At 39.5% G+C, this 23,083-nt stretch overlaps 3 protein-coding genes across 5 annotated transcripts; 1 reads left to right on the top strand and 2 right to left on the bottom strand.

Annotated features, from left to right (window-relative positions):
• Positions 1–360: 360 nt before the first annotated feature.
• Lama (lamina ancestor) lies at positions 361–7,183 on the bottom strand. The gene is made up of 7 exons (XM_071703531.1): positions 6,788–7,183; positions 3,935–4,195; positions 3,291–3,440; positions 2,603–2,849; positions 2,074–2,330; positions 1,549–1,789; positions 361–1,361 (listed from the first exon to the last, which is right to left on the bottom strand). The coding sequence occupies exons 2-7, from the start codon at positions 4,042–4,044 to the stop codon at positions 717–719; spliced, it is 1,650 nt and encodes a 549-aa protein (XP_071559632.1). The 5' UTR covers positions 4,045–4,195; positions 6,788–7,183; the 3' UTR covers positions 361–716.
• Positions 7,184–8,062: 879 nt separating this feature from the next.
• Tbh (tyramine beta hydroxylase) lies at positions 8,063–13,600 on the top strand. 2 transcript variants are annotated; one of them, XM_071703529.1, is made up of 11 exons: positions 8,063–8,285; positions 9,079–9,533; positions 9,727–9,880; positions 9,960–10,106; positions 10,510–10,757; positions 10,957–11,110; positions 11,439–11,702; positions 12,047–12,277; positions 12,437–12,565; positions 12,692–12,866; positions 13,125–13,600. In XM_071703529.1, the coding sequence occupies exons 2-11, from the start codon at positions 9,394–9,396 to the stop codon at positions 13,268–13,270; spliced, it is 1,788 nt and encodes a 595-aa protein (XP_071559630.1). In that variant the 5' UTR covers positions 8,063–8,285; positions 9,079–9,393; the 3' UTR covers positions 13,271–13,600. The 2 variants fall into 2 exon arrangements, with proteins under 2 accessions (XP_071559630.1, XP_071559631.1); XM_071703530.1 differs by having other exon boundaries at positions 8,207–8,285; positions 9,075–9,533.
• Rhogap1a (Rho GTPase activating protein at 1A) lies at positions 13,562–22,902 on the bottom strand. 2 transcript variants are annotated; one of them, XM_071703507.1, is made up of 13 exons: positions 22,430–22,902; positions 20,703–21,186; positions 20,221–20,455; positions 19,754–20,033; positions 19,501–19,680; positions 19,211–19,426; positions 18,879–18,998; positions 18,532–18,776; positions 17,982–18,246; positions 17,606–17,888; positions 17,176–17,446; positions 16,743–16,914; positions 13,562–16,649 (listed from the first exon to the last, which is right to left on the bottom strand). In XM_071703507.1, exons 1-13 carry the CDS (start codon positions 22,541–22,543, stop codon positions 16,227–16,229), a joined length of 3,288 nt encoding a protein of 1,095 aa, XP_071559608.1. In that variant the 5' UTR covers positions 22,544–22,902; the 3' UTR covers positions 13,562–16,226. The 2 variants fall into 2 exon arrangements, with proteins under 2 accessions (XP_071559608.1, XP_071559609.1); XM_071703508.1 differs by lacking the exon at positions 22,430–22,902 and adding an exon at positions 21,915–22,234.
• Between the last annotated feature and the right edge of the window lie 181 nt (positions 22,903–23,083).

Genomic DNA, 23,083 nt, shown 5'->3' with positions numbered 1-23,083 from the left:
CTAACGATATCCTGCTGTAGGCGAAAGTAAAGGCGTAGACAAAGGGTACCCTGGTGTTGCCGAGGGAATATGCAGAGGCATATTCTGATGTGGAAGAAGAACTCACAGTTGGGCAGGACTGCAGTTTGAGGAATGGAGACGGAAGGAAGGTTGGCTCGGAAAGTTTTGCTGTTCAGTGAACGTTTCGCTGGACGCACTGGCATTAGCCGAACTTGAGGCGGTCGCGAATCTTGAGCCACCAGCTGGACCGCTCAACTTCATCACACCCGGCGGAACATTCAAAAGACGAAATAACTTCTTGCAACTTGAAATAACAATAAAGGAAACAGTCAAAAGGAATGGAAATAAATATTTCGTAGCTCAAATTCATTTTATTTTATTTTCTAAAGATTTCACACACACGATAGGGGTGGGCTAACATATGAGCCAGCTGTTTCTTAAAGTTTAAAATTTAAGCCAGATTCAGAAAAAACATCAAAAATCGAAAAGCAACATTCTATAATTGGTCAATTAAAGGTAATTTCTTTTCGGTTCACTATTATCTTCAAATTTAGCAATTTTTTAACTTATGTATTAAATTTCTTGATCTTTTATCATTTAGTAGTCAACTGCTTTGCTTGAGTTTATTGATCAATTTTTATTTCCAAAAAAATTCAAAAAGTTACCTTTTCATCGTCATTAATATCGTTATTTTTACGTATTTAGATGATCATGACTCAGAGCCAAACCCACAGAGGAGTAACGCTGTCGAAATCGAAGATATCGGGCTGGCCGACGTGCGAAACGTTGGGGAAAGTTGTCGACCATCGGAAGGGCTGCGTGGAGCCCGGTATATTCGGTCCGGAAGTGGCCTCGAAACTTTCCACCCCGTCAGCGTCGGCCAGTATGATTTTCATGTCGATTATGCCGAACGGTATATCAACTTTCTCCAGGTCTCCTCTGTTGGTTGAAATCCGTGCCTGATCTTCATTTTCTATGGTGGACTTCTCGTGACTGTATCCCCGCATCAGCCTACTAAAGTGTTCCGTCGTAGTAATGTTGCTCTGCAGTCTCGCGACCAGCTCGCTTTTCGCCACATCGTCGTTCTCTTCCTCATTCTCGCTGATCCCCACGTTGGTCTCGCGAGGATGAACTTCACCGACAGTCCAAAGCACGTCAGTGTCGGCAAACCGCTCGCTGATATCCACCGTGCGGATAACCCCCGGCGATTGCTCGACAAGCCAGACAATGCCGTCGCGCGGTTCCACGGTGACCCATTGTCGCGCTACATCAGCATCATTTTGCAATGACATGCTGCGAGACCAGGAATATCCGTTTACTGCCAGACGATTCGCCGCCATCACCCTCGCGGATGACATCACCTGTGGAAGAAGGAAGTTAATGCACTGACTATTAACATAAGAAAGCACTAATGGATAATAGAAGTCGATTCAAAATTTATATTATTTCGTAAGTTGTCTTATTTAAATATTTTTCGACGCACATGCGCACATATATCTACAATAAATTAAATTATAGAAATTAAAGTGTAAAAAGTGTTTTGCTCACCTGATCCTTCGTATTCATGAGATTCCACAGGCTACGATTAGTGACTGTCAGTGGCGTTCCAGCGATAATCAGCTCGCGATTCTCTCCTTGGACCAAATAGAACTCGTCGTGAGACGACAGAGCACCAGGGTAAGATGACATTATGATAGATCTGCTTGGTACCGGCGCGGAAGTTTTCGAGAACGGCAGAACATGGTAACCAAAGGTATATTTCTTCAGCAACCTCAACATCTTAGCGTATCTGTAAGAGAAATGTGAGATGATAGCTCCGATATGCCGCGTAATTGAGAAGCGCTTTTATTTATCAGTATGATACTATACCCACATTCGATCTTCCTCGCAGCGAAAAAATGCAAAAGTTACGAATTAAAAATTATTCTTCTTATATTTTGATATAAAAGCAATCTTTACACAAGCATCTTTATGTTTTAAGTCAATTTCCTCTTTAATTTCTTTATTTTTCTTCATATAAGTCATATTTCTTATCTCTAAAAATATATATACTGAATAATAACAATAACTTACGGTGCAGCAGTGGTATGTCCAATAGCTATCAGCGGATTTAGTCCTTCACGGGATAGGCTTTTTAAGAAAATCATGCTTTTGATGTAATCGTGATAGGATTCAGAACCGTTCAGCGCTCGCTCGAGATCCGGTAGATCTGCAGCCATCGCCAGCCAGAGGAAATCTTCTTTGTCCATTTCCACTGGCTGCCGACTGCGACGAACCGCGAATCTCCAGCCAGCCTCCAAACCGTCCAGTTGAACGTAGAATAGCCGCACCTATAAATTGAAAATAACAGCGGTTTACAACCATATACATATTCTCGAAATCGAAGAAAATAAGTTTGAAATATTCTGTTTTAACTACCTATACAATATATCGAGGACATGGGCAATTATTGGCTGGCTTTTTTTAAATTTAAAAATAATAAAAGTAAATACACAATCAAAATCTTTAGCATAAAAAAATGAATCTTCTTATAAAAAATTTTATTAAATTCAAGAAATATTCCAAGTCTAATCCATAATTTTAATTCCCATATGTTGTTTACCATGTGCCAAAATGGATCCGTGGCTGACAAGTGCTCGGCACGTTCGCGGACGATAGCGGTGTTCTCGCGAAGGAATCGCATCAGTTTCTGGCATTCGCCTTCCCATTTTTCACAAACAACGTTGACGGTATTGTGCCAATGATGGTGGATTATTTGCCATGTCAGGCTACCCTCTAACAAACCGGCCGCGTAAGCTTGCACGGTGTCCGGATATTTCGATGACGTTTCTATTTCGATGATGGACCATCTGGAATATATTCGAGATGTGCTTATTTTAATTAATCCATATCAAACGTAAAATCTGCAGAATATTCTGATTTGATGCGTGCGAAGCGGATGTATGGTTTCTATGGATTACGATTTACGTTGAAAGATATACGGTTATTTACAAGATTATAAATATAGAACCATTCGCGGGAAAAGAACTGCTACATTTCTGCCATTGGAATGTATATATTCAATCGTCTTAATCACACATAATATTAGACTTGTTAAAAACATATATATTTTATAATATCAATTAATAGGATAAAATGAATTACTACGATTCTCTCGAATTTAAAACGGGAAAGAAAATAATTTATTAAACGAGATTAAAAATAATCTGCTTCTTTGGCGACGCCGCGATAGCCAATATCTCTACAGAAACGTGACTGTACATTTTCTTTGCTCAATGACATTGACCTACCCAGATTCGAATATGCCGGTCTTGTAATAGGCACGGGCAGCGTTCAGTCGCACATCGGCGAGGTCGTTGCCTTGACCCCAAAAGTCGATGCGATATCCTCCCTTGTGATTCCACGATACGGTAGCCGAGTAGGTTCCATCTTTCTCAACACTGCAAATGCATTACCGTTTAGAAAAATTTTAGGGAAGGCATTTTCATCCCTTAGCCCTTCGAAATTAATTTCTATGCGGCTGATATTTTTATTCACGTCTGATACGAAGAGCTCCATAGAATAAAAAGTAGAAAAAAATTGATTAAATTATAAATTAATCGTGCTCTGGTACTAAAATAAAAAAAATTATAAAAAATGAAATTTACTTTTGAGAGACTACTCATATATAACAACGAGTGATAATTCGTTATTAAATCGTTATTAAATTTATCATTACTGTAATTTGCGGCAATTTGAATAAAGCTGTTACGAATTATTTATAAAATATTAAGTGTCTATTGAATGTTTTGTGGATTCGTAAACGTGGAATCTGCAGCTAATGCATCGAACATGCACATCATGTTTCCACCTGTCATTGTTCGACACGAAAAATTTTAATGGACTTGACTATCTGAGATTGTCAGGAAAATTAAAAAAATTACTGTCGACTCACTGTCCATATTCGCTGAAAATAATGGCGCCGATGCCGAGAAGAGCGACGGCGACGAGGATGTAGGTGGAGATGCGCGTCTGCAGCCACGAGGCTCCGACCACCTTCAGCATGGCTCATCGGTAAGCTACACACCTTGATAACGAAAAGAAGAAAATGGCAAAGAGCGTTCTCAACCCATCGATTACCGACGCCTGATCCGCCGCGGGCTTTCTATGGCGCTTCTTCAAGGACCGTCCGTAGCTGCAGGTCCCTTCCTGGTCCCTATAACAATATAGAAATTTGTAGAAACCACTTTATCTGGCTATCCCTCTTCTACCTAACTTCTATTTAACTAAATCTACCATGTGCAACTGTGTCAACGTATCGACCTATGTCATATTTCATACAAATTATACCATTGCAGGAATCGAATATTTAAATGTCTCTTCCTTTTGATGGTACATTAAAATTGTAGAAAATTGTAACGTCCTATAATCAAAGGCTTCTGCCTTTCTCAGATCTATATGATGTGCGGAAACAAGGGAAAATATAATAATGTGAATATTTTGCGTTTCTCAGAAATAATAATGAAAGTCGATTATCTGAAACTGACGTTTACAATTCGGTATTTCGGATTTTATGTTTTACAAGTGCGTTTGAACGTGGAAGTTCGGCAATAAGTATAAATAATTCCTGGAGAAGATCGGGAATTGCTATCAGATTAGTCACTTGCAAATCAAAGATGTCTAGTTCTCGCTCTCATTATCGCTTAACAATAAGATTAGACTCTCCAGAGGACGTCGTCATGCACTTACTAATTATTTTATCAATACTGTTACGCGACGTATTGTGTAATCGTTTATCTACAGCTGAGGTCACGCTCTTCGCGAAATACGATATGATAGACATTTTTCCGAAAAATCGCACACGATTTCAGCTTTCAACAGATTAAGCGGCGTTTATGCGGGACTGAGTCCATAAAGCAAAAGCTGTTTTCCTTCTCCTGGACACGAGAGAGGTCCAGTCTCTATTCCATAATCTGTTTAATTAGGGGGGGATCGTGCAAATAAAAAGTTCTGTAAAAGACGACGCGAAAAAAGAAATATAGCAGAAGCGAGAATGTTCGGAACGCGCGTCAAGTAACAATCTAAAAATAATAATTGTCTGCTAGTACATACGTATTCTGTCGCAGACGCAATCTCCGTTCTCGAAGCGTCACGGTTTGCGACTTGCGAAATATACTCCGCAAATAGTGGTTTGCGCGTCATCGGGTTTTGTTAACACTTATCGCCTCGTTGGTGACTTAGCGACAAGTACAGACAAATATTCACAAGATGATACGATAAAGATAGTATGCTAATTAACGCGTTTTCTCTTATCAACGGTGTACCTGTATATCGCATGACAATGTATCTTACGTAATTTTCACGTAAGAGTAAATTTCCATAAAAAGAGAAGGAAAAAAGAAACATTATATAGAACCGGCGAGTAGCGTTAACTCAATTATCTCATTACAAAGTATAAACGAGCGTGCAAATGTGTCATTGTGAATTGATTTACTATCGTGGAAAATTTCGCGGAACGTGCCAGTTTTACAGAATTATTAGCAGATAAGCTATTCGCGTTTCAAAGGCGTCCTCGTTATCAGGAAAGAGTGCTGCACGCTTATCACAGTGGCGTATCGAATATTTAATCCTTCCGCCAGCGCGGAAAAATTTATCCTTCTATGTGAAAATTTTTACGTATGTTATAATAAATAAAATTCTGTGCAAACAAATCATTAACAAATTCAACACTCGAGTATTATTGATTATCTGTTAATTATTCTGTTAATTCTGTTTTCTTCTCCTAATAATTATTAATGGAATAATTTCATATTATAATTACAAAATCAATCTGCGAGATTAACAATTATCAAACTTATATCTTTATAATGTTTTACATAATTATCGCATATTTGTGTACGTGCGTGTTAATATCTTTCTCTAATTTTTAATAAATATTCATTGCCGGTTAAAGAAAATTAAGATGATATTAAAAAATATCCTATTAACTTGCACATTTCTGTGGAAAAATTTCGAATTTTCATCATACTTCTATCTAAGTCATCGTGATTTTGCCGGTGACCGTTACTGACAATAAAAAGTTTGCGGCGGCGACCGTGAAGCCGCCGCGCCGCCTTCGCGACGGATAGGCTGACCTCGTGTATGCCACATGCATAAAAATATCATGTGAACAATATTATGCATCGACACGCAAATGAATGTTACGCATTCAACGCGGAAATACCAGAACAGTCCCGGAAAAGCAGCGTGAGCAAGAACAAACATTAAAAGATAAGATTGCAAGGCAAAAATTATTCTGACGACGATAATTAATTAAAAAATCGACAAAATCTTGCCGTTTACATTTTTCATTACATTTTACGTTCTTAATATCCTTTTATGTATTATCTTTCGAGTTTTAAATTAAAATTGTTGCTCATAATTGGCAAATTAATTGGCAAATCAGTCGACTAGCATATATCTGGAATTGAGAGAACACAGACGACATGCGTTCTTCATCAGAAAATTTTCCAGCTGTCAGAATCGAAGGAAGTAGAGAAAGCTCATCGCTTGTCCTAGAAATATTACAATGCCAAAACGCTCCACCGTTAAACGATCGTCTCTCGTAATCGGTTTGAATCTATTAAATTTAATTTTTCCTATATATAACTCTAGAAAAGCATATTTCGCTCCACTTTTCTGCAAGAATTACTTTCGCGCGTTTCGGGAATCTCAGCTTTGCTGGATCGTCGATTTCGCCATGTGATGGAGGCCCACGTGGCTTTCGCATGACTCATTCGTTCGTTCATTCATTCGTTCACACACTCACCCTGGATGAAATTTGGCAGACTGAATTGCAGCGCGTCGTACACAGGTAACGGATGGGTCATCGGGCACGGATTACATTCCTCGCGCGTATGTGTGGTATACGTGTGCTCCGGACTGGTCGCTCCGACACTCCAATCCAAACGCGAGCGCTCGTCTCTCCAGACTGTCGACGGACTCGCCGCCAGCTGGCCGTCAGTATTTCCACTTCCCTTCCTCTCCGTTCCTTTCATCATCATCAATTCGCCGTGCCCCACTATAGCCGCGGGTCGCGTCAGCGTCCTGATGTTGAAGTCGGAGCGATGACTAAAGAATGGAGAGTGCAAGAAAGATGGCTGAACGCACCCGTGGAAGTCACATGAGGGGGTTCCAAGGCACGACCGGCCGACCGCCGATTTCAATCCAAGCCCGACTGAGAAATATACCTGAAAAATAACGGAAGGAGATGTACTTAGTGATTCAACTGAGCGAATAACTTCTTAAATTTCACAATAATTTTTGTATCGAAGCAGCAGAATGCAATTAATGTTTGGGAAAACTCGATGCGAAGAGACAAGTATATACTGCAATAACTCAAAGAGGAACATATCTTCACAATAATAAAGGAGTCAAATAAAGAAATTATAAATATCAAATTCAATTTCTTTTAATTCATTTCAGTATATCTATTATTCCCAGCTTCACAGTAGAAGTTCAAGAATACAAGAAATTCTACATTTATCACTGATTTCATTGGGATCAAATTTCTCTTAGTTCCAGTTTGCCATCTATTTTTTAAAACATGAGTTGTTTACTGCGAGCGATAGTTTTACGAGCTATGATTGATTCTAATTGTTGAGCGAGGGCAGCTGTTTCGCCACAGGCACTTCACAGGCGCGTCATAACGAAGACTATCAACAATAATATATAAGACACTTAAAGCGCACATTCCATTAATTACGATCAATTTACACGAAAAGTTTCTCAAGTTTCTTTCAAAAATAGTCGTCTAAATATATTATTTTACAACTTGAAAAATCTACAAATTACACTTCGCAAAAGTTGAAACATATTTTTACAAATTATATCATTTTAATGCTGCTAGATTATTAAAAAGTGCTTAGTTTATAAGTGTTTCGCGATAATAAAATTTTCGAAATACATTTCTCGTATACAACAATCTAATGATAATCGTCTTAATATGTGACAATTCTCACGTTTCACTGACTGCTTGTGTTATTGCGTAAGCAGATGTAGCGCTGATCAAAGCGAAAAAATAAAACACAGCTAAAAATAATTCGCATTTTCACTTACTTCACGGTCGACATTCCTAAAATTCATCTTCCTCGCACGAATTGTTTCCATTAATCACGCTTAATAAAGAGCCTCTGCCGCAATAAGTTGCCTGGAATTTCTTGATTGCAGTCCGGTCGCAAGGCACGCTCCACAAATGGAATGCAATATAAGTTCCTCGGAATATATTCGTATATGAAGACGTTCTCCCTTTCTCCAGGCAGGATTTCGTAAGAGACCCTTCTTAATTCTAATCGCAGATTCTTCGATCGATCTGAAATCAAGTTTTCTTTATTTATTTATATTCAAAAGTAAAATATAGAAAATTTGTCTCTAGAGAACGGAGATTAATATTTATACGTAGTATAAATCTTTAAGTGGCAAAAAGTATTGTGGCAAAAGTTGCTGTTAGTTATTAATGATTTATAAATAATTAAATAAGATATCAAGATATTTGTAGCTTTCAAATTATGAGCGATTAAAAAAGCTGAGAGCTTTCTTTTATAATTTATAAACTGCTTCAAAAGATCTGTCAGAGATAAGCTCTAAATTGGCAATCTGTGACAGTTAATTCCCTTCTCTTTTATTAATCAAGTTATTGGAAATTGCCGCCGTCTTCTTAATCAATCTAAAATGAGCTTACGTTCATATAAATTAATTTTACTTTGAAATCAAAATATTACCTCTCTGGATTACTTATATTTGATATTTCAAAATATTTGCATTATAAATTCCAACACTTTAGAATATTTAAAACAAGAACGGATAAAAATTCATAATTACATTCCGTATAATTCAACAAAATAAACTCACTTCGAAAAAGCACGAAAATTCTTCTCTATTGTACCGCAATATCTGTAAAAAAATAACTTACATTAAACAAATTAAATTGTCTTATTATTTTTTTGAAAAACATATGTGTGTAATGCTAAACAGAAATACAAATATTTAAATATTCTATGATAAACAAAATTTAAATTAGATTAAACGTTAAACTAATATTAATTTTTATTTCTCAGACAGGTCAAACAACGATCATACACACGACTCTGGATAAAGAGCGAAGGGGTGTCCCATTTGTGAACCAATTCTCTCGAGCTTGCGCACCCCGCGTCATTCCGCAAGCGCGGAGTCCTGCGAGATACGAAAGTTCGCAGTAAGGATCTTCAGTGCAGATCCATCCTTTGCTGACTCCGCGATACGACTCTGTATACTTCATAAACGACGTTCAAGAAATCAGAATAAATTTGACATAAAATCCGAGTTAACAATAAAGCTCGGCGAGTTTACTCGCTGAATCGCTTCGTAGGCAGATTTAAAGAGGATTTGGTTACATTAATGATGATGCTGTTTCTGCTGGTCGCTCTCGCGGGCATTCACTCGAGTTGGTCCCGACGCGAATCCTCGATCGGTGAAAACGTAGCTGAGAACGCGGTGCATACAGTTCCGCTCGGCTCGGAGGCGACTTTCCACTGGAGGTGCGATTTCGAACAAGATCGTTCGCCATTATAATCGCTTATCTGCAGGAAAAGATATAATTTTAATTTGAAACTTGTATACATAAACTCTCCATGCGTGTGTACTATAACTTGTAATTCTTTTTCTTATTTTTAGTTACTTAAAGACTATCAATATCATTATAACTTTTCTTAGTTTGTGATTCGTTTTCAGAGTGGATCTAATGAACAAACAGGCGATCGTGGAGATTCATTACGTCGGCAATGATAGCACCTGGTTCGCGATCGGATTTTCCGACTACGGAGAACTGAAACCGGCTGATTACTGCGTCTTATGGCCTGACTGGCACCAACAAATTCATCTTCAAGTAAGATATTCGGTGATGTAAAGTATATTAAATCGTTGTATACGAAAAAATTGGTTTTATTTTTGTCGATAATCGGCAGGATTCGTGGGCGGATGTCGACGGGAAATTACATCTGGACACCCAGCAGAACTGCGAGAGCTTCGCATGGAAAAGACGCGGTGATATCATGAAATTCACATTCTCCCGCAAGTTCGATACTTGCGACGAGCATGATTATATCATTGAGGTGAGTATAACTTTCATATCTATGTGATTTGAAAACCTGCGAAGCGACTAAAAGAATATTGTCATTTTAATGTAACACGTAACAATCATCGGAAGACTTGAGAGAGTTGAGATTTTTAAGTCTAGCACTTTATATAAGAGCGACCCTTACAGAAATCTAATACTGGAAGGTAGTGATTAATTACTTATTTTGAGTATTAAAAAGCACTGTTGTTAAGTGCTTTTAACACTCAAGATAAGTAATTAATCACTACTTTCCAGTATTAAATTTCTGTAAGGGAAGACCAATTTTAAAATGTTTAAGCCTTTGATTCACATATTCCAGTTGAGCGATGCCTTTGTCCAGAGACAGAGAAATCGTAAGAAGTTGGAATGTGAAATGTTTTTTTTTCTTTTTTTTTTAGAGAGGCACCACGCACCTAGTGTGGCTCCGCGGTCGCGGGCCGCTGTCCTCCTTGGCCGGCCTTGAGATATCGGACGCGAAATCGTCAGGCATGTCCCGTACCGAGTTGCACAGGGTATCCCATAAAAAGCCCAAGTTCCCCGCGAATGCCTGGCAGCTCGAATTACTCGCCCATCGGGTTCAAGTGCCGAAGATGGAGACCACTTATTGGTGTCGTGTGCATAAGTTGCCGTCAGTATTAAGACAGAAGTGCGTATTAGATATGCAGTAAATTAGTGAGATCTGCATACTTCATCGATCTTTTTTTATTACTTTATTCTTTGGTTAATTTGGAACCCATTTAGATATTTCATTAGTGCTTTTACTAATTGAATTCTTTACTCTCGAATATTTCAATCAATATAAATATATAAAGAAATAAATAGAGAAATATTATATTTACTAATAGGCATCATATCCTACAATTTGGCCCCGCTATTCAAGCGGGTAACGAACATCTTGTGCATCACATGGAAGTCTTTCATTGCGCCGGATCCGTGGATCTAGAAGTTCCAATGTACGATGGACCCTGTGACGGAGCAGATAGACCCGAAAAAACGCAGGTAGTTGTCTTCTCGTAAAGCAATGCCTACAGCAGATATCGCATATGTTGATAATTTAGAAAATTTTGCTTTTCTCACACCGTTAAAATAAAGAATCTGAACTACTTCGAACATTCTGTTATTAAAATAAAGAATTTCATAAAGAAATCTTCAAAATTAAAGAGTAACTTATTCATTTTATGATTTAAGTTATTAGTCTATGTTCTCAATTACGAAATATATCATTGGTTAAAAAAAAAAAATTGAGTACTCTTCTCTTGAGAATAAAATTTGTGTCTTCGATCGTGACTTACAAATTTAGCTCAGTTATTCATTTCAAATCACCTAGATCTGCAAGAAGGTGTTGGCAGCGTGGGCGATGGGTGCCGACGCATTTGTGTATCCGGAAGAAGCCGGTCTATCCATCGGTGGGGCCGATTTCAATCCGTACATCATGTTGGAGGTACATTACAATAATCCCGAGCTGCACCAAGGCGTCGTCGACTCCTCCGGAATCCGATTTGTTCTTACCACGGCTCTCAGAAAGTATGACGCCGGTGTCATCGAGCTTGGTCTCGAGTACACCGATAAGATGGCCATACCCCCGCAACAGGTGAAAAAACTGATTGATTGATTTTTGAAAAATTTCTCGACTATAAGCTCATGCTGACGCACGTAATAAAACAGTTAAATCGAAACAATAAAGTTTGCATCGTAATTTTATACTTATACAAATATCTTTTACATAAAAATTATTGAAGTAAGTATATTCTTTTTATTTCATACGTAAGTAATAAATGTAAATTCTTAACCCGATTAAATATATCTTAAATTCATTCATTGGATTTATCTCGAAAGTATGCGCTTATGACAATCTGCAAATCTCTTTTTAAAAAAGAGACGAATTTTTGGATGCGTAATCTTCAAATTTAAAATCAAGCCCGTTAATTTTTTCAGGAAGCCTTTACGCTGTCCGGTCACTGCATAGCGGAATGCACCGGAGTCGGATTGCACCAAAGTGGCATTCATATTTTCGGCTCTCAACTGCACACGCATCTTACGGGTACCAAAGTCATCACCCGTCATGTGAGGGACGGCGAAGAGTTGCCGCCGTTAAACTATGACAATCATTACTCCACTCATTTCCAGGAGATCAGACTGCTACCGAAACCGGTGACCATCCTGCCGGTAACAGAATTAGCTAAAGCAAACAAATGTATAGAAATAAGGCAGATAATAAATAAGAGTGAATAAATTAAATAGTTCATTATGAATCACATATTAAAGTTAATAATTAAAAAAAAAACAGCTGAGTGTCCTTATTAAAAAAAATGAAATAATTTGCAGGGGGATTCCCTGATAACTACATGCACTTACAACACTATGAAAAGAGATAACGTGACTCTTGGCGGCTTTGCTATATCCGACGAGATGTGTGTTAATTACATTCATTACTATCCCAACGCGCAATTAGAGGTAAACTAAATTCCTTAGTAAAATAAAGAAATAAGAAAGTAAGTAAATGCATTCATTCGCACGGATCCCATTAGAAAAAAAAATTCGTATAACTAATCGCCATACGAATTTCTATGTTACAATTAGGTGTGCAAGAGTGCCATAAGCGACGACGCTCTGCGAACGTATTTCCGCTATATGCGAGAATGGGAAAGTCAAGGGACCAGTACGGAAAAGGGCATCTCGGCGAATTATAAGAGCATCGAGTGGACCAAGGTTCGCGTGGAGGCTCTTCACGATCTCTATGAAGCTGCGCCTTTAGGTTCGCAGTCGATACTTAAAAATCACGTATATCTTCATTAATTTTGATTTATAATTCCATCAATTCTTGTATTCTAGAATTTTTGACGATTTGTTTTCAATTTTAATTTAATATAAGCGATATAAGAAAAAATGTTTTAATTATTACCGATGAATTATTCTGAATACGTCTGTAGCTCTACAATAATCTTCAATCTCTGTATCGTAAAATTCTCTCTCCTCCCTTTCTCTTCTGCTCAACTCTCAATTGATTTATTAGGGATGCAGTGTAACGCCTCCGACGGCTCCCGGTTACCTGGCTTGTGGGATAATATCGCGGCCACACCCGTCAGATTGCCTTTGTCACCGCCGGCCAGGGATTGTCTGGAATCTTCAATACAGCAAGAGATCTCGGAGCAGATGTGAATTACAAATTACAATTGATTTCAAAAATATAAGTTACTCAATCATTCCGTTGTGTGGATATTTCGAGGGAACAAACGAGTAATTAAAATTCCAATACAGAGCATATCAAATTTAGCGTTACCTGCTGCTTCTTTGCAATCTTCTCTGAAGACGCAATGCTTATTCTTAAACTTGGCAGTGCTTCCTTTGATATGATGCACTACTTGATTATTAGATGTTTATACCACATGAAATTGAAACTTGACCAACGGCGTCCCATCGAGGTGAGATGTAAAAAAATCCAGATCGATGTAAAAGTTTATAAACCTTCAGTATATTTATCCACTTTAAGTGTGTTTCTTCACTTTTTGGCAGTACAGTACGCATTTCGCTGCGAACAAGCTAGCTTGATCAAATCTTGTAACAAATAGTTGTGACGATAATTGTCTCATATATATATGTATATATATATGTGGAGTTATAATATTAATAATATTAATAATAACACAAATAATAGTCGAGGAAATTCGTTTTTACACTTCGTATCAATGTACAAAAAAAGGCGAACGTTCCTTAAAAACGATATCAAAATTAATCTTGGTATATATATATATATATATGCGGTATTTCTTTTTTACGGTATAATACATACACGGGGGAAGGGAAGATAATACACGCATACAAATAAACAAGCACAAACACGCACGCGGTTGCCTTCATACGCACGAGATACAATAGTTGCCTACTTTGTTCGAGCATAAACAATTTAATACTTCTTATGTCTTCGTTTTTTTATCGAACACTCTCATCAGACTTGGCTCTTTTTTCGTTTTCTTTCTCTTTTATGTAATTTGTAAACTTTGTAGACGGCCTGGCATAATACGCAAGATACTCTGTACCGAGTTCCGTTAACTTGTATCGCTGAACTCGCGTGTTTGTGTTTTGTCTCTCGTTATCGACTATAGTATATTTTTCTACCATAGAATGTTCCAAAAATCGTAATTCATTAATCAAATTAGCAGTTTTGTAAAAAAAAAAGAAAGGAAATTTTCAGAATATATAAATATCTCTCTTTTCTTTCGAGAAAAGTAATTTTAAAGATCAAAAACTTTACTAAAAATTTATGGATTTAAAATAAGTTTTCTTTTAAAATAAGCAAAAGCAAAGGTTCTCGTGTAAGAATAAACTTATTCTGCTTCTTCAACTCTTTTCTCTGTAAAGAGATTGCCTTTTTCTTATATATATTACGATTTTCGAGACACTCTACACATGTGGGAACGTACCTTTCTCTTTGGCATCTCATTAAGCTGCATTTAGACGGTAATAAAAAAAGGATTCACATTAATCAAAATTACTGTCGAAAAATACCACTTTGACGGAATAAGGAGGGCTTCTTTCTTGCAGTCGTATGTCTTTTTGGGCCAAAACTCCGAGCTTCTTTGCGCGAAGATTCGATCTGTTGAATTCTTCTTAGAGAACTCGAGGAAATGGAATGGACGATTATTATATTATACGTGTATAACAGATTTTTGCACATTATGAGGAACGTCGTTTCCTGAATTCCGTAGAATCTCGAAGGAAGAACAAATCATTCTCTCTCTCTCTCTTTCTCATTCTCCCGAATGTTGTAATGTTTCTCCGAGATGTACGCTATTGTTATGAGTACACGAGAGTACAGTATCCATATTACTTAGGGCGATAGGTTGCTTCCTGCAACGGATATACAAAAGGGCTCGTATAAAAAGATTTAGATTCTCTGCTAGGAACACACGTCAAGTGAAAAAGTACTTATTTTCTAAAGCACAGACGCGCCAAATTGCATATCCCGTACACAAATTTCAGGCTTTAAAAACTTCGATCTCGGACTTTATACAAAATTTATTATTTTATCTTTTTATCTTTTTATTTTACCTTTTATTCTCCCTTAAAAGTTTCTTACTCTTTAACTCTCTCTCTCTCTCTTTTTCTTTATAAATTTTCAAGACACTTTTAATATACAAAGATAATATAACATTTTTACCAATTTATTTCGACTTATCTCTTAATATTCTCTCTTTGGCCAATTTCTCACCTGAAATTTCTGCACCATTTCTTCTTTATCTCGAAAATCTCATTTTAGAAAAGATCATCAATTTGATTGCGCGCGAGCGACATTGTCAGCTCAGACAATATGAAGTAGAAAATATATTATGAACCTCAAAAGTAAAAAGATATATGTATATATATATTATTATTAATATTACGCTTTATATACGTTCTATAAGAGCAGCTTGGCTACATTATTTTGCACGCGTATGGAGTATAGGAGTTTTATCCTCCTAGGAAGTTTCATCAAAGCCACTCTCTATTCGCTTTAATATATTTCCAGGCTCTACTTCAGGATCGCGAAAAAGAGATACATCACGCGAAACTACAAAAGAGACCAACGATACAAATGGATTACTTGTGCCAGCGCGCAATACAAAAGACATCTGACAGGTGTTTGAAGGACGGAAATTGGCGATTGTTTTCCTGACTTAATTTAATTAATTAAATATATTGATAAAAAGAATAAAAATAAAAATTCAGTCATATTTCATTGAAATTCAATAAAACAAACTTTATATTGCATCTAACGCAAATAAAAAAAGTTTTAATTAAATGAAAAGTTTCTGACTTAATTCACGTAGAAAATTATAAAACCTTCATTTGATAATGGAAGCATTCGTTACGTAAGTTATTCGTTATAAATGATGTGACACATTATGGCATAACAGAAATTACGTATCTTTGAAATTCAATAAATGGATTGATTGTAAGATTAAGTGTATAACGATATCGATATGAGTTACCGGGCTGTTCTTCAGACACCATTACATCGTCTTTTCGGCGTTTGCTTCGTCGGGAAGAAAATGGTCGCGTTCCCGTTGCCAATTACCTACCAATCTCAAATCGAACAGCAACGTTAATCGCGTTCAGGATCAGGGGAGTTTGTCGACTAGAGAGATTGATTGTTCTGTTGTTGCATGTGTAACTGCAGGAAGCAGTAGAGAATGCCAGCTTGCGCCATCACGTCGACGGTGCCGGCAGCGAGAGGATCGCGGCTCTTGGCGTCGCTGCGCGAGTTACTGGTGCCGGGTCGCAGCAACGTGGGCCCGAACACTGTGGCCAGGTTGTGCAGCGACATCTTGTTCTGTGCCTCATGCTTGTTCACACGGGCCAGGTGTCCCAGCAAGAAGTCGATCACCGCTTTGTTGACGGCAGGCAGGCCCTCGTAAACGCGGCGCAGGGCAGCGCCCCGTGATAAATCACTCGATTGGAAGGCCTCCAGGAATGCCGGATAAAGAGCATCGGTGAATAGTGCCTCCGGCATCTCTCGCAGATACAGCTTTAATACGCCTGTCACTGAGTGCACGTCCACCTGCATCCATGTTCGCATACAGAAATATCAGCAATAAGAAAACATTTCTCTTGCTTATTACGGACGCGAGAAATGCTAGAAATGCAAACGTACCTCTTTAAGTAGCTGCTCCGCTTCGTATGAGTTGCTCTCGAACGACTTGCGTAGCCTCGCCACATCGGACGCCGAGCCAGAAACGCGATACAGACCTACCTCGCCGACGCCGCGTCTCTCCACCTCTCGCACGCATGCCGTTATTATGAAAGGCACATCGCGTTTCTCTCGTCTACAAAATTGCGGAACAGTATAATAATTACTAACGATTCCAATTAAAGATATCTTAGAATATTTCATAAATAAATCGTAAAATTCAGAGAAACTGTATTAAAAGGAAGTAAGAAACTTTCTGTTTATTTCAATTGCAGATTCTTTGTGATTTGAATATTTAGTTAATTTCTCTTAATTAAAATTTAATGGGAGAAAGAGAGAAGTCAGAAGCACACTTTTAACTGTCTAACTGTTTTGATTGAAATAAAATCGTGCGTACTTGCAAACTTGCTGGATCTTGGCGCCGAATAAACCCTGTGGCTTGGCCGACGGCACTCGCCTCAGAGTGACCTCACTGGGAACAAAACGCAGTGCCACATCCAATGTCGCGGGTCCTAGGTTTAACGATCTCTCCACCTGATCAGATTGGAGCCAAGATCTGCTCAACCGTTGAATGCACTTGCCTCGCAATACTGAGCGTGTGCCGCATTCCTCGTATAACAAGATCCTAACGTTCTGGCTTCCTTCCAACTCTACCACAAAGGTCTCGCCTGTATCAAAGAAAAGAAAATTTAAGTGAAGTAGAAAACGTTAATATATTATCGTAATATAAAGAATTTAATGTTAAGCATGCATTACCTTGTATTTAATAAGATTATAGATTAATATCAAAAAAAGCTTGTAAAACAGGGGCGAAGAAGGTTTCTTACCCCAAATCGGAGCTTGACCTCTGGCGACGCGACTTCGCGCTCTCTTGAAATAATGTCCATAACTGTCGACTTCTACGATGATATAGAGATCACCCACTCTGTCTAAGCCTGGCGGAGTCAAACCGAGCAGCGTCAGATGAAGATCACCCAGCAGCAAGCTCTCGTCGCGTCCTGATCTTAGCAGGTAGCTGCCCATGTCGGTCTGTAGATACGTCCGACAAGCGGTGACCCAAGCCTGCAGTTCGTACATCGACAATGGTAGCTGTCCCGGAGGCTGTCCGCCCTATAAAGTACCAGCAACATGAATTCTTCTATCAAATATAGTATAACAGACTGCAATATATTATTATATAGTCTTAATGAGAGAATTAATGACCTGTTGTAACGCCTCTACCGCTTCTACCCATTGGGAACGCTCAAACTCGCTGGACAGGAAGAAGGTGTAAGAGTTTTGTACTCGGTTCTGTTGACTTTTGTGCGCGACGCGCAGGACTAAGTTCGGCGAGGCTAATACAAGCTGAGCCTCAAGTTCGGCGAGTTTCTTGCGATTCTTCTCCGATCCTCTACCACCCAGTCGGATCCGCTTCTCATCGTTTCGTTCTTCCCACAGAATTTGATCGCGTACTGTACACGCTTGTGACCTGTCCGATAATTTTCAAGTTATTTCTAATTTAATTAGATATCTAATATCAGACAAAAAAAACATTTGTTCGGCTTTTTCCATTAGTATAATGTATTAGTGTATTATTTTGCTGACTAATGATTATCTAAGTTTGATAACCGGTTGACTTTATAACGCGGTACTTTAACATTGATGGCTAATCTGATAGCATATTTTTTACAATATTTTTTACAATCGATGAAGCACTACTCTTCGTCATTGATGATAGATATCGCGGCGGATTATAAGTGTTTTGCTGATTTACCTTAAAGCTACCACATTAGCAGGACTGGCCTCACGTGGCTCTATGCCGTCTTCCGTAACAGTGGCTTCCGCTACCGGCACGTACCACTTCAATTCAAACGTGAATTTATCCCTGCCAGACGCTTTGTACTTCGCACAGGCGATCACATCGTTAAAGAGAAAGAGGTGTCTCAACTTCCTATGACCATCAGACAGCTCGACCACAAACGAATTCTTCACCAATCTTCGTTGGGCTCTATCGTGACTCTGCGTAAGAAAAAAAAATCAGGTGGTACAAAAAACAGTCGCATAATGTTGTATAAAATAAGATATAAAATATGTATATATTGCAATTTACGTGAATCTTACCGGAAACATAGACTTCGTCTGAATAATATTGAACTCATCTAGGAAGTTTCTGGTCATAGCAAGAGCTTCCGACAAGGGCGCATGATCCGCATGGTTGACTGGCGTATGCTTGAGAAGATCCTAAAAGCCATTGAAGATAAGAGAATTATCGCTACGAAAAAATCAAGATAAGATAAAAAAAATTGTAACACAATAAAGTGTATTTCTAGATCTCAAGTTTGTCGTAGCCTGTTATCACGATTTTATCGATCATAAAAAGTTGTATATACAAGCCTATTGTATACACTGCTACATTATACATGCTGCAGATACATACGTGGCAAATTACTTACATGTAAAACTAAAGCGTTCTTTTGCACTCGAGCTACTGGCTTATGTAACAAATCTTCCAGAGATAAACCCGGGCCCTTTGGGAAACCCCTGAGTCTTATATCTCTAGTGATCTCTCCGAATTGAGTGGAATGGGCGGAGCATCGTCGCACAGTATCGGTCGCGCGAGCGTAATTATGCAAAAACGCACCATATAATCCTATATTACTGGCCATAATCTGAAACCAACGTGACATTACGATTTTCCAACTTTTACTCGTCTTGTTTAAGACTGTCAAATTATATGTATTACCTTAAATTGTTCTCCTATAGTAGTCTTGCTGTCCCACTTTTCCGTCTTCTTTCGAAGACCGTCCAGAAACGTCTGATGCAGAGCATGCAGTTCCGGGATCTTGTAGAACATCGTGCCAAATTCATCTTCCGAGATGACCGGTTGAGATGTCGTTAAAGTTGCCCTAATAGCTTTCATATACTACAAGAACAGGGAAACATTGTGAATAAGCTCTTACAACTCTTTTGTAAATTTAAATTGTCGAGTAACATACTTGTAACATCACAGTTAAGCACTCCACATATACAGCCTCGCTCTCCAGTACCGAGTTCACGATACACTTGACCATCGACGTCCTGTCGTCCTCGCGCTCCTTGCTCTTTTCTTGTCTGCGCGGCGTCGTCGGGGTCGGCGATTCCAAGCTACCCTCGCTCAGACTCAGCGGTTCGGCGTCACTGCTGCCGGTTTCATTGTCCGTGCTGAGAGCACGTAGCAAAATCGGGGGCGCCGGACTGGCACCCTCTTCATCTTCGCTATCCATCGCTGCTCTGTGTCTGAAAGTAACGCGCACAATCATACATATTCCACACCTTAACTCGGGAGTACTCGCGTAAATTCATCTAATAAATGTATATTTGTAACTTAAAAAAAGACAATGTAATTGAGGCGCTTGTACTCCGCGTAGTTAATGGTTCCAGTGTGTTCTAATCGAAGTAAAGCGAGAGATAATAAACGACTTACTGTATAAAATAATCGATGTTGACATAATTACTCTGATTGCCCGGCGAATCTGGCAGCGAGGGCGGCCTTCGAGTTGCGGCCTTGCTACCATTGTTACTATTGACAGTGGGGACGCGCGCGTCAATGTAAACATATTCTCCAGTTTGATCCAAGGCTACTGAATCGTAATAAGGCTCTTCTTCCGATGCCTCTGCGTCGCCGTCTTCGCCATCTTCATTGATAGCTTTTTCTAAGTCTATTTAGTGAATAAATAATAATTTTTCAGATTTCATACATGTCATAAAATAATTTATAATATACATAAAATTGATGGTTTTATAGAGCTTTAAAAGCAGATCAAATTATTAACTTTTGTTTTCATAAAATGGTAAGAGATTAAAATTGAATGCATTCACTTTTCGAATTTCTCTCTTTTAACAATTATACAGGTCACAGAGTTTCGAAAGTTTAATTTAAAAAAAATTGTATACAAGGGAAGGTACCTTTTTCATCCTCTTCTTTGAGAGATTCCACATTTTTGTCCTTCTTCGAACTCCCGGTGACTTCAATCACTGTAACATAATTACTTGGCACATCTGGATCACTGTTTCTTCTAAGTTCAGGCACTTTCTCGGGACTCCTTGGTATCTCGCTCTTCGGTCGCTTACCAGCTGCTCCGAGAGTCGAGCTCAATTCGGACACGCACTTGTCTTGAAACTTGCTGATGTCTTCCCGTTCCGTCAAGGAAGGCGCGGACGGTCCGACATTCTGAGAACTCGGCGAATTCGAAAGGTCCGCTAAACTGTTTTCCGATACTTGAGAATCCTGTTGAGACTGCGTTTCCGTCGTCGCTTCCTGTTTATTCTCAGACGTATTCACGCTGACATTGTTAGCCAGCTGCTTGTGTCGCTCGACGTCGGCCAGCAATCTCTCTAAATACTCCACATAAAACTCTTCCTTTTCGAGTTCTTCCCTCAAAGCTGTCACCTGCAAAGAAAGAATAAGTATACACCGCGTGATACATTGTTCGAAAGATTTCTATCATTTTATAGAAAATAAAAATCGCAAATGTTCTTAATTATTTTATATTTTAAGAAAATTGCATTATGTAAAAATATGTTCTATTAGATTATACTTTAAATACACTTTAATTAAGAAAAAAAATTGTTATGTAATTATATAATTTCCTGCTACTTTTTAAATAAATTCATAATGCCTTTTTAGTAAAATTTGAATAAAAATCGATAAACATGTAACCCCGTGAACTTTTAGGATGACCTAATGTAATAACTATAATCAACTTCTTTTCGGTGTTCTGATAACACGACCAGAGATAATTCCGCAATGATTCAGCGGCAGTCACAAGCAGGAAGTTAATGTTTACTATACTCTCTTCTCCTGCTTATTCATTTATTCGTTTATCAGAATCTCAACGTAAATGTTGAAGAGAATGATAATACCCTGGTGCTCCTAATGTCGCAAGTGCTTTGTCACTGACAGGTTACAGACAATTAATTCGATGAGTCATCAAGTGATGTGAACAACGGTGTTAATTGAATTATACATGACTAAGTTTTTATTAAGCGGAGAAATTAAAATTCTCCTTGCCGTTCTCTTCCACCTCCACACATCAGCGTTCAAGTGGCGTGAAGGAACCTTCATAGAATTGTTATCTAATACACGCGGCATAAACTCCTAGTCTGACTAATAAATACCTGGTAAACATTGCGACACTTTACCACAGTCACAACCCAGTCCTTGCGCAACGTTGCATTCTCAATCGCACAATCTATCATCACCCACGTTGTTACTTAAAAAAAAAATTCATCAACAATTCTCTCGGGAACTTGATTAAAGACTCATAGAGAAAAGAAAAAAACTCGGCTACTCCGGCCGTTACACGGTGAGTCATCGGGGGCCCCTCCAGGATGTCAATTGAACGAAATAAAAACCTCCTCTTTCGCGCACACGTACACGGGCGTATGTACACAGATCGTTCACACGTGACTAATAAACGCTCGGCGGATACATTGCGACACTATCACCAGCCACGACGCAGGTTTCACCCTCGTTTCACGCATCCGGATGCCCGGATTCCCTCGCTTCGCAATTATCTGGTCGCACCTGCGGTCCTCGCGGCGGCGAGGCTCGTCGCACAAGAATTTCGCAACTTCGATCAATCGTTAACGATCCCTCCTCGGAGGAGTCGTCGTCGCGCGTTCGGACTCACCTTCTGCTTGTGCTTGACCAGGTTCGCCCTGACATCCTCCTCCCAGGCAGCCGGCAAGGCGCTGTCCGGGAAACGCTGCACCCAGACACGCTGGAAGTCCCCGAACACGCTCATGCCGCCGGCCGCGGACACGCGCGCGGGTGGGTGTGGTGGGGAGGTCGACGGCACTCCTCGTCGGCGACTCCTCCTCGCGCGGGGATCCCTCGCTCACTCACCACTCGTGCGCATCGCACGGGGGCGCGGCACCACTGCCGCTGACGACGGCGACGGCGACGACGGCGAGGACGGCGTCGTCGTCAGGTCTCTCGTTCACCCCGTTCGCCGCACTCAACGCAGCTGCCGCTTCCTGGCGCACTTCCCGGCGCGAAGCGACGTTTCCTCGACTCTGTCGTGTCGCGGGCGGGCAACGGCGTAGCCAGCCAGCCAGCGTCGTCATACGGCCGCTGTCATCTTGTCGACATCTCCTGCGTAGGTCACGTTCCGATCCCCGTCGCCCGCTGCGCGGCCCATCGCCCCCCCCCCTAGCGTGCCGACGCCATGCCGCGTTCGACGTAATTCCTCGCTCGTTCAGCTCGTTGCGTACGGTTTCTCTTTATTTGCACGCGCGGTGGAGTATTCTGTAATGATGTTCCCTCGTTTTAGCAATTAACACTC

Source organism: Temnothorax nylanderi, unplaced genomic scaffold (genome assembly GCF_030848795.1).
Source record: "Temnothorax nylanderi isolate EJ_2023f unplaced genomic scaffold, tnyl_v1.0 TNYL_tig0035_pilon, whole genome shotgun sequence".
NCBI classification, from domain to species: Eukaryota; Metazoa; Arthropoda; class Insecta; order Hymenoptera; family Formicidae; genus Temnothorax; species Temnothorax nylanderi.
The sequence above is the reverse complement of the archived record's forward strand: the minus strand, read 5'-3'. Positions and strand labels throughout refer to the sequence as shown.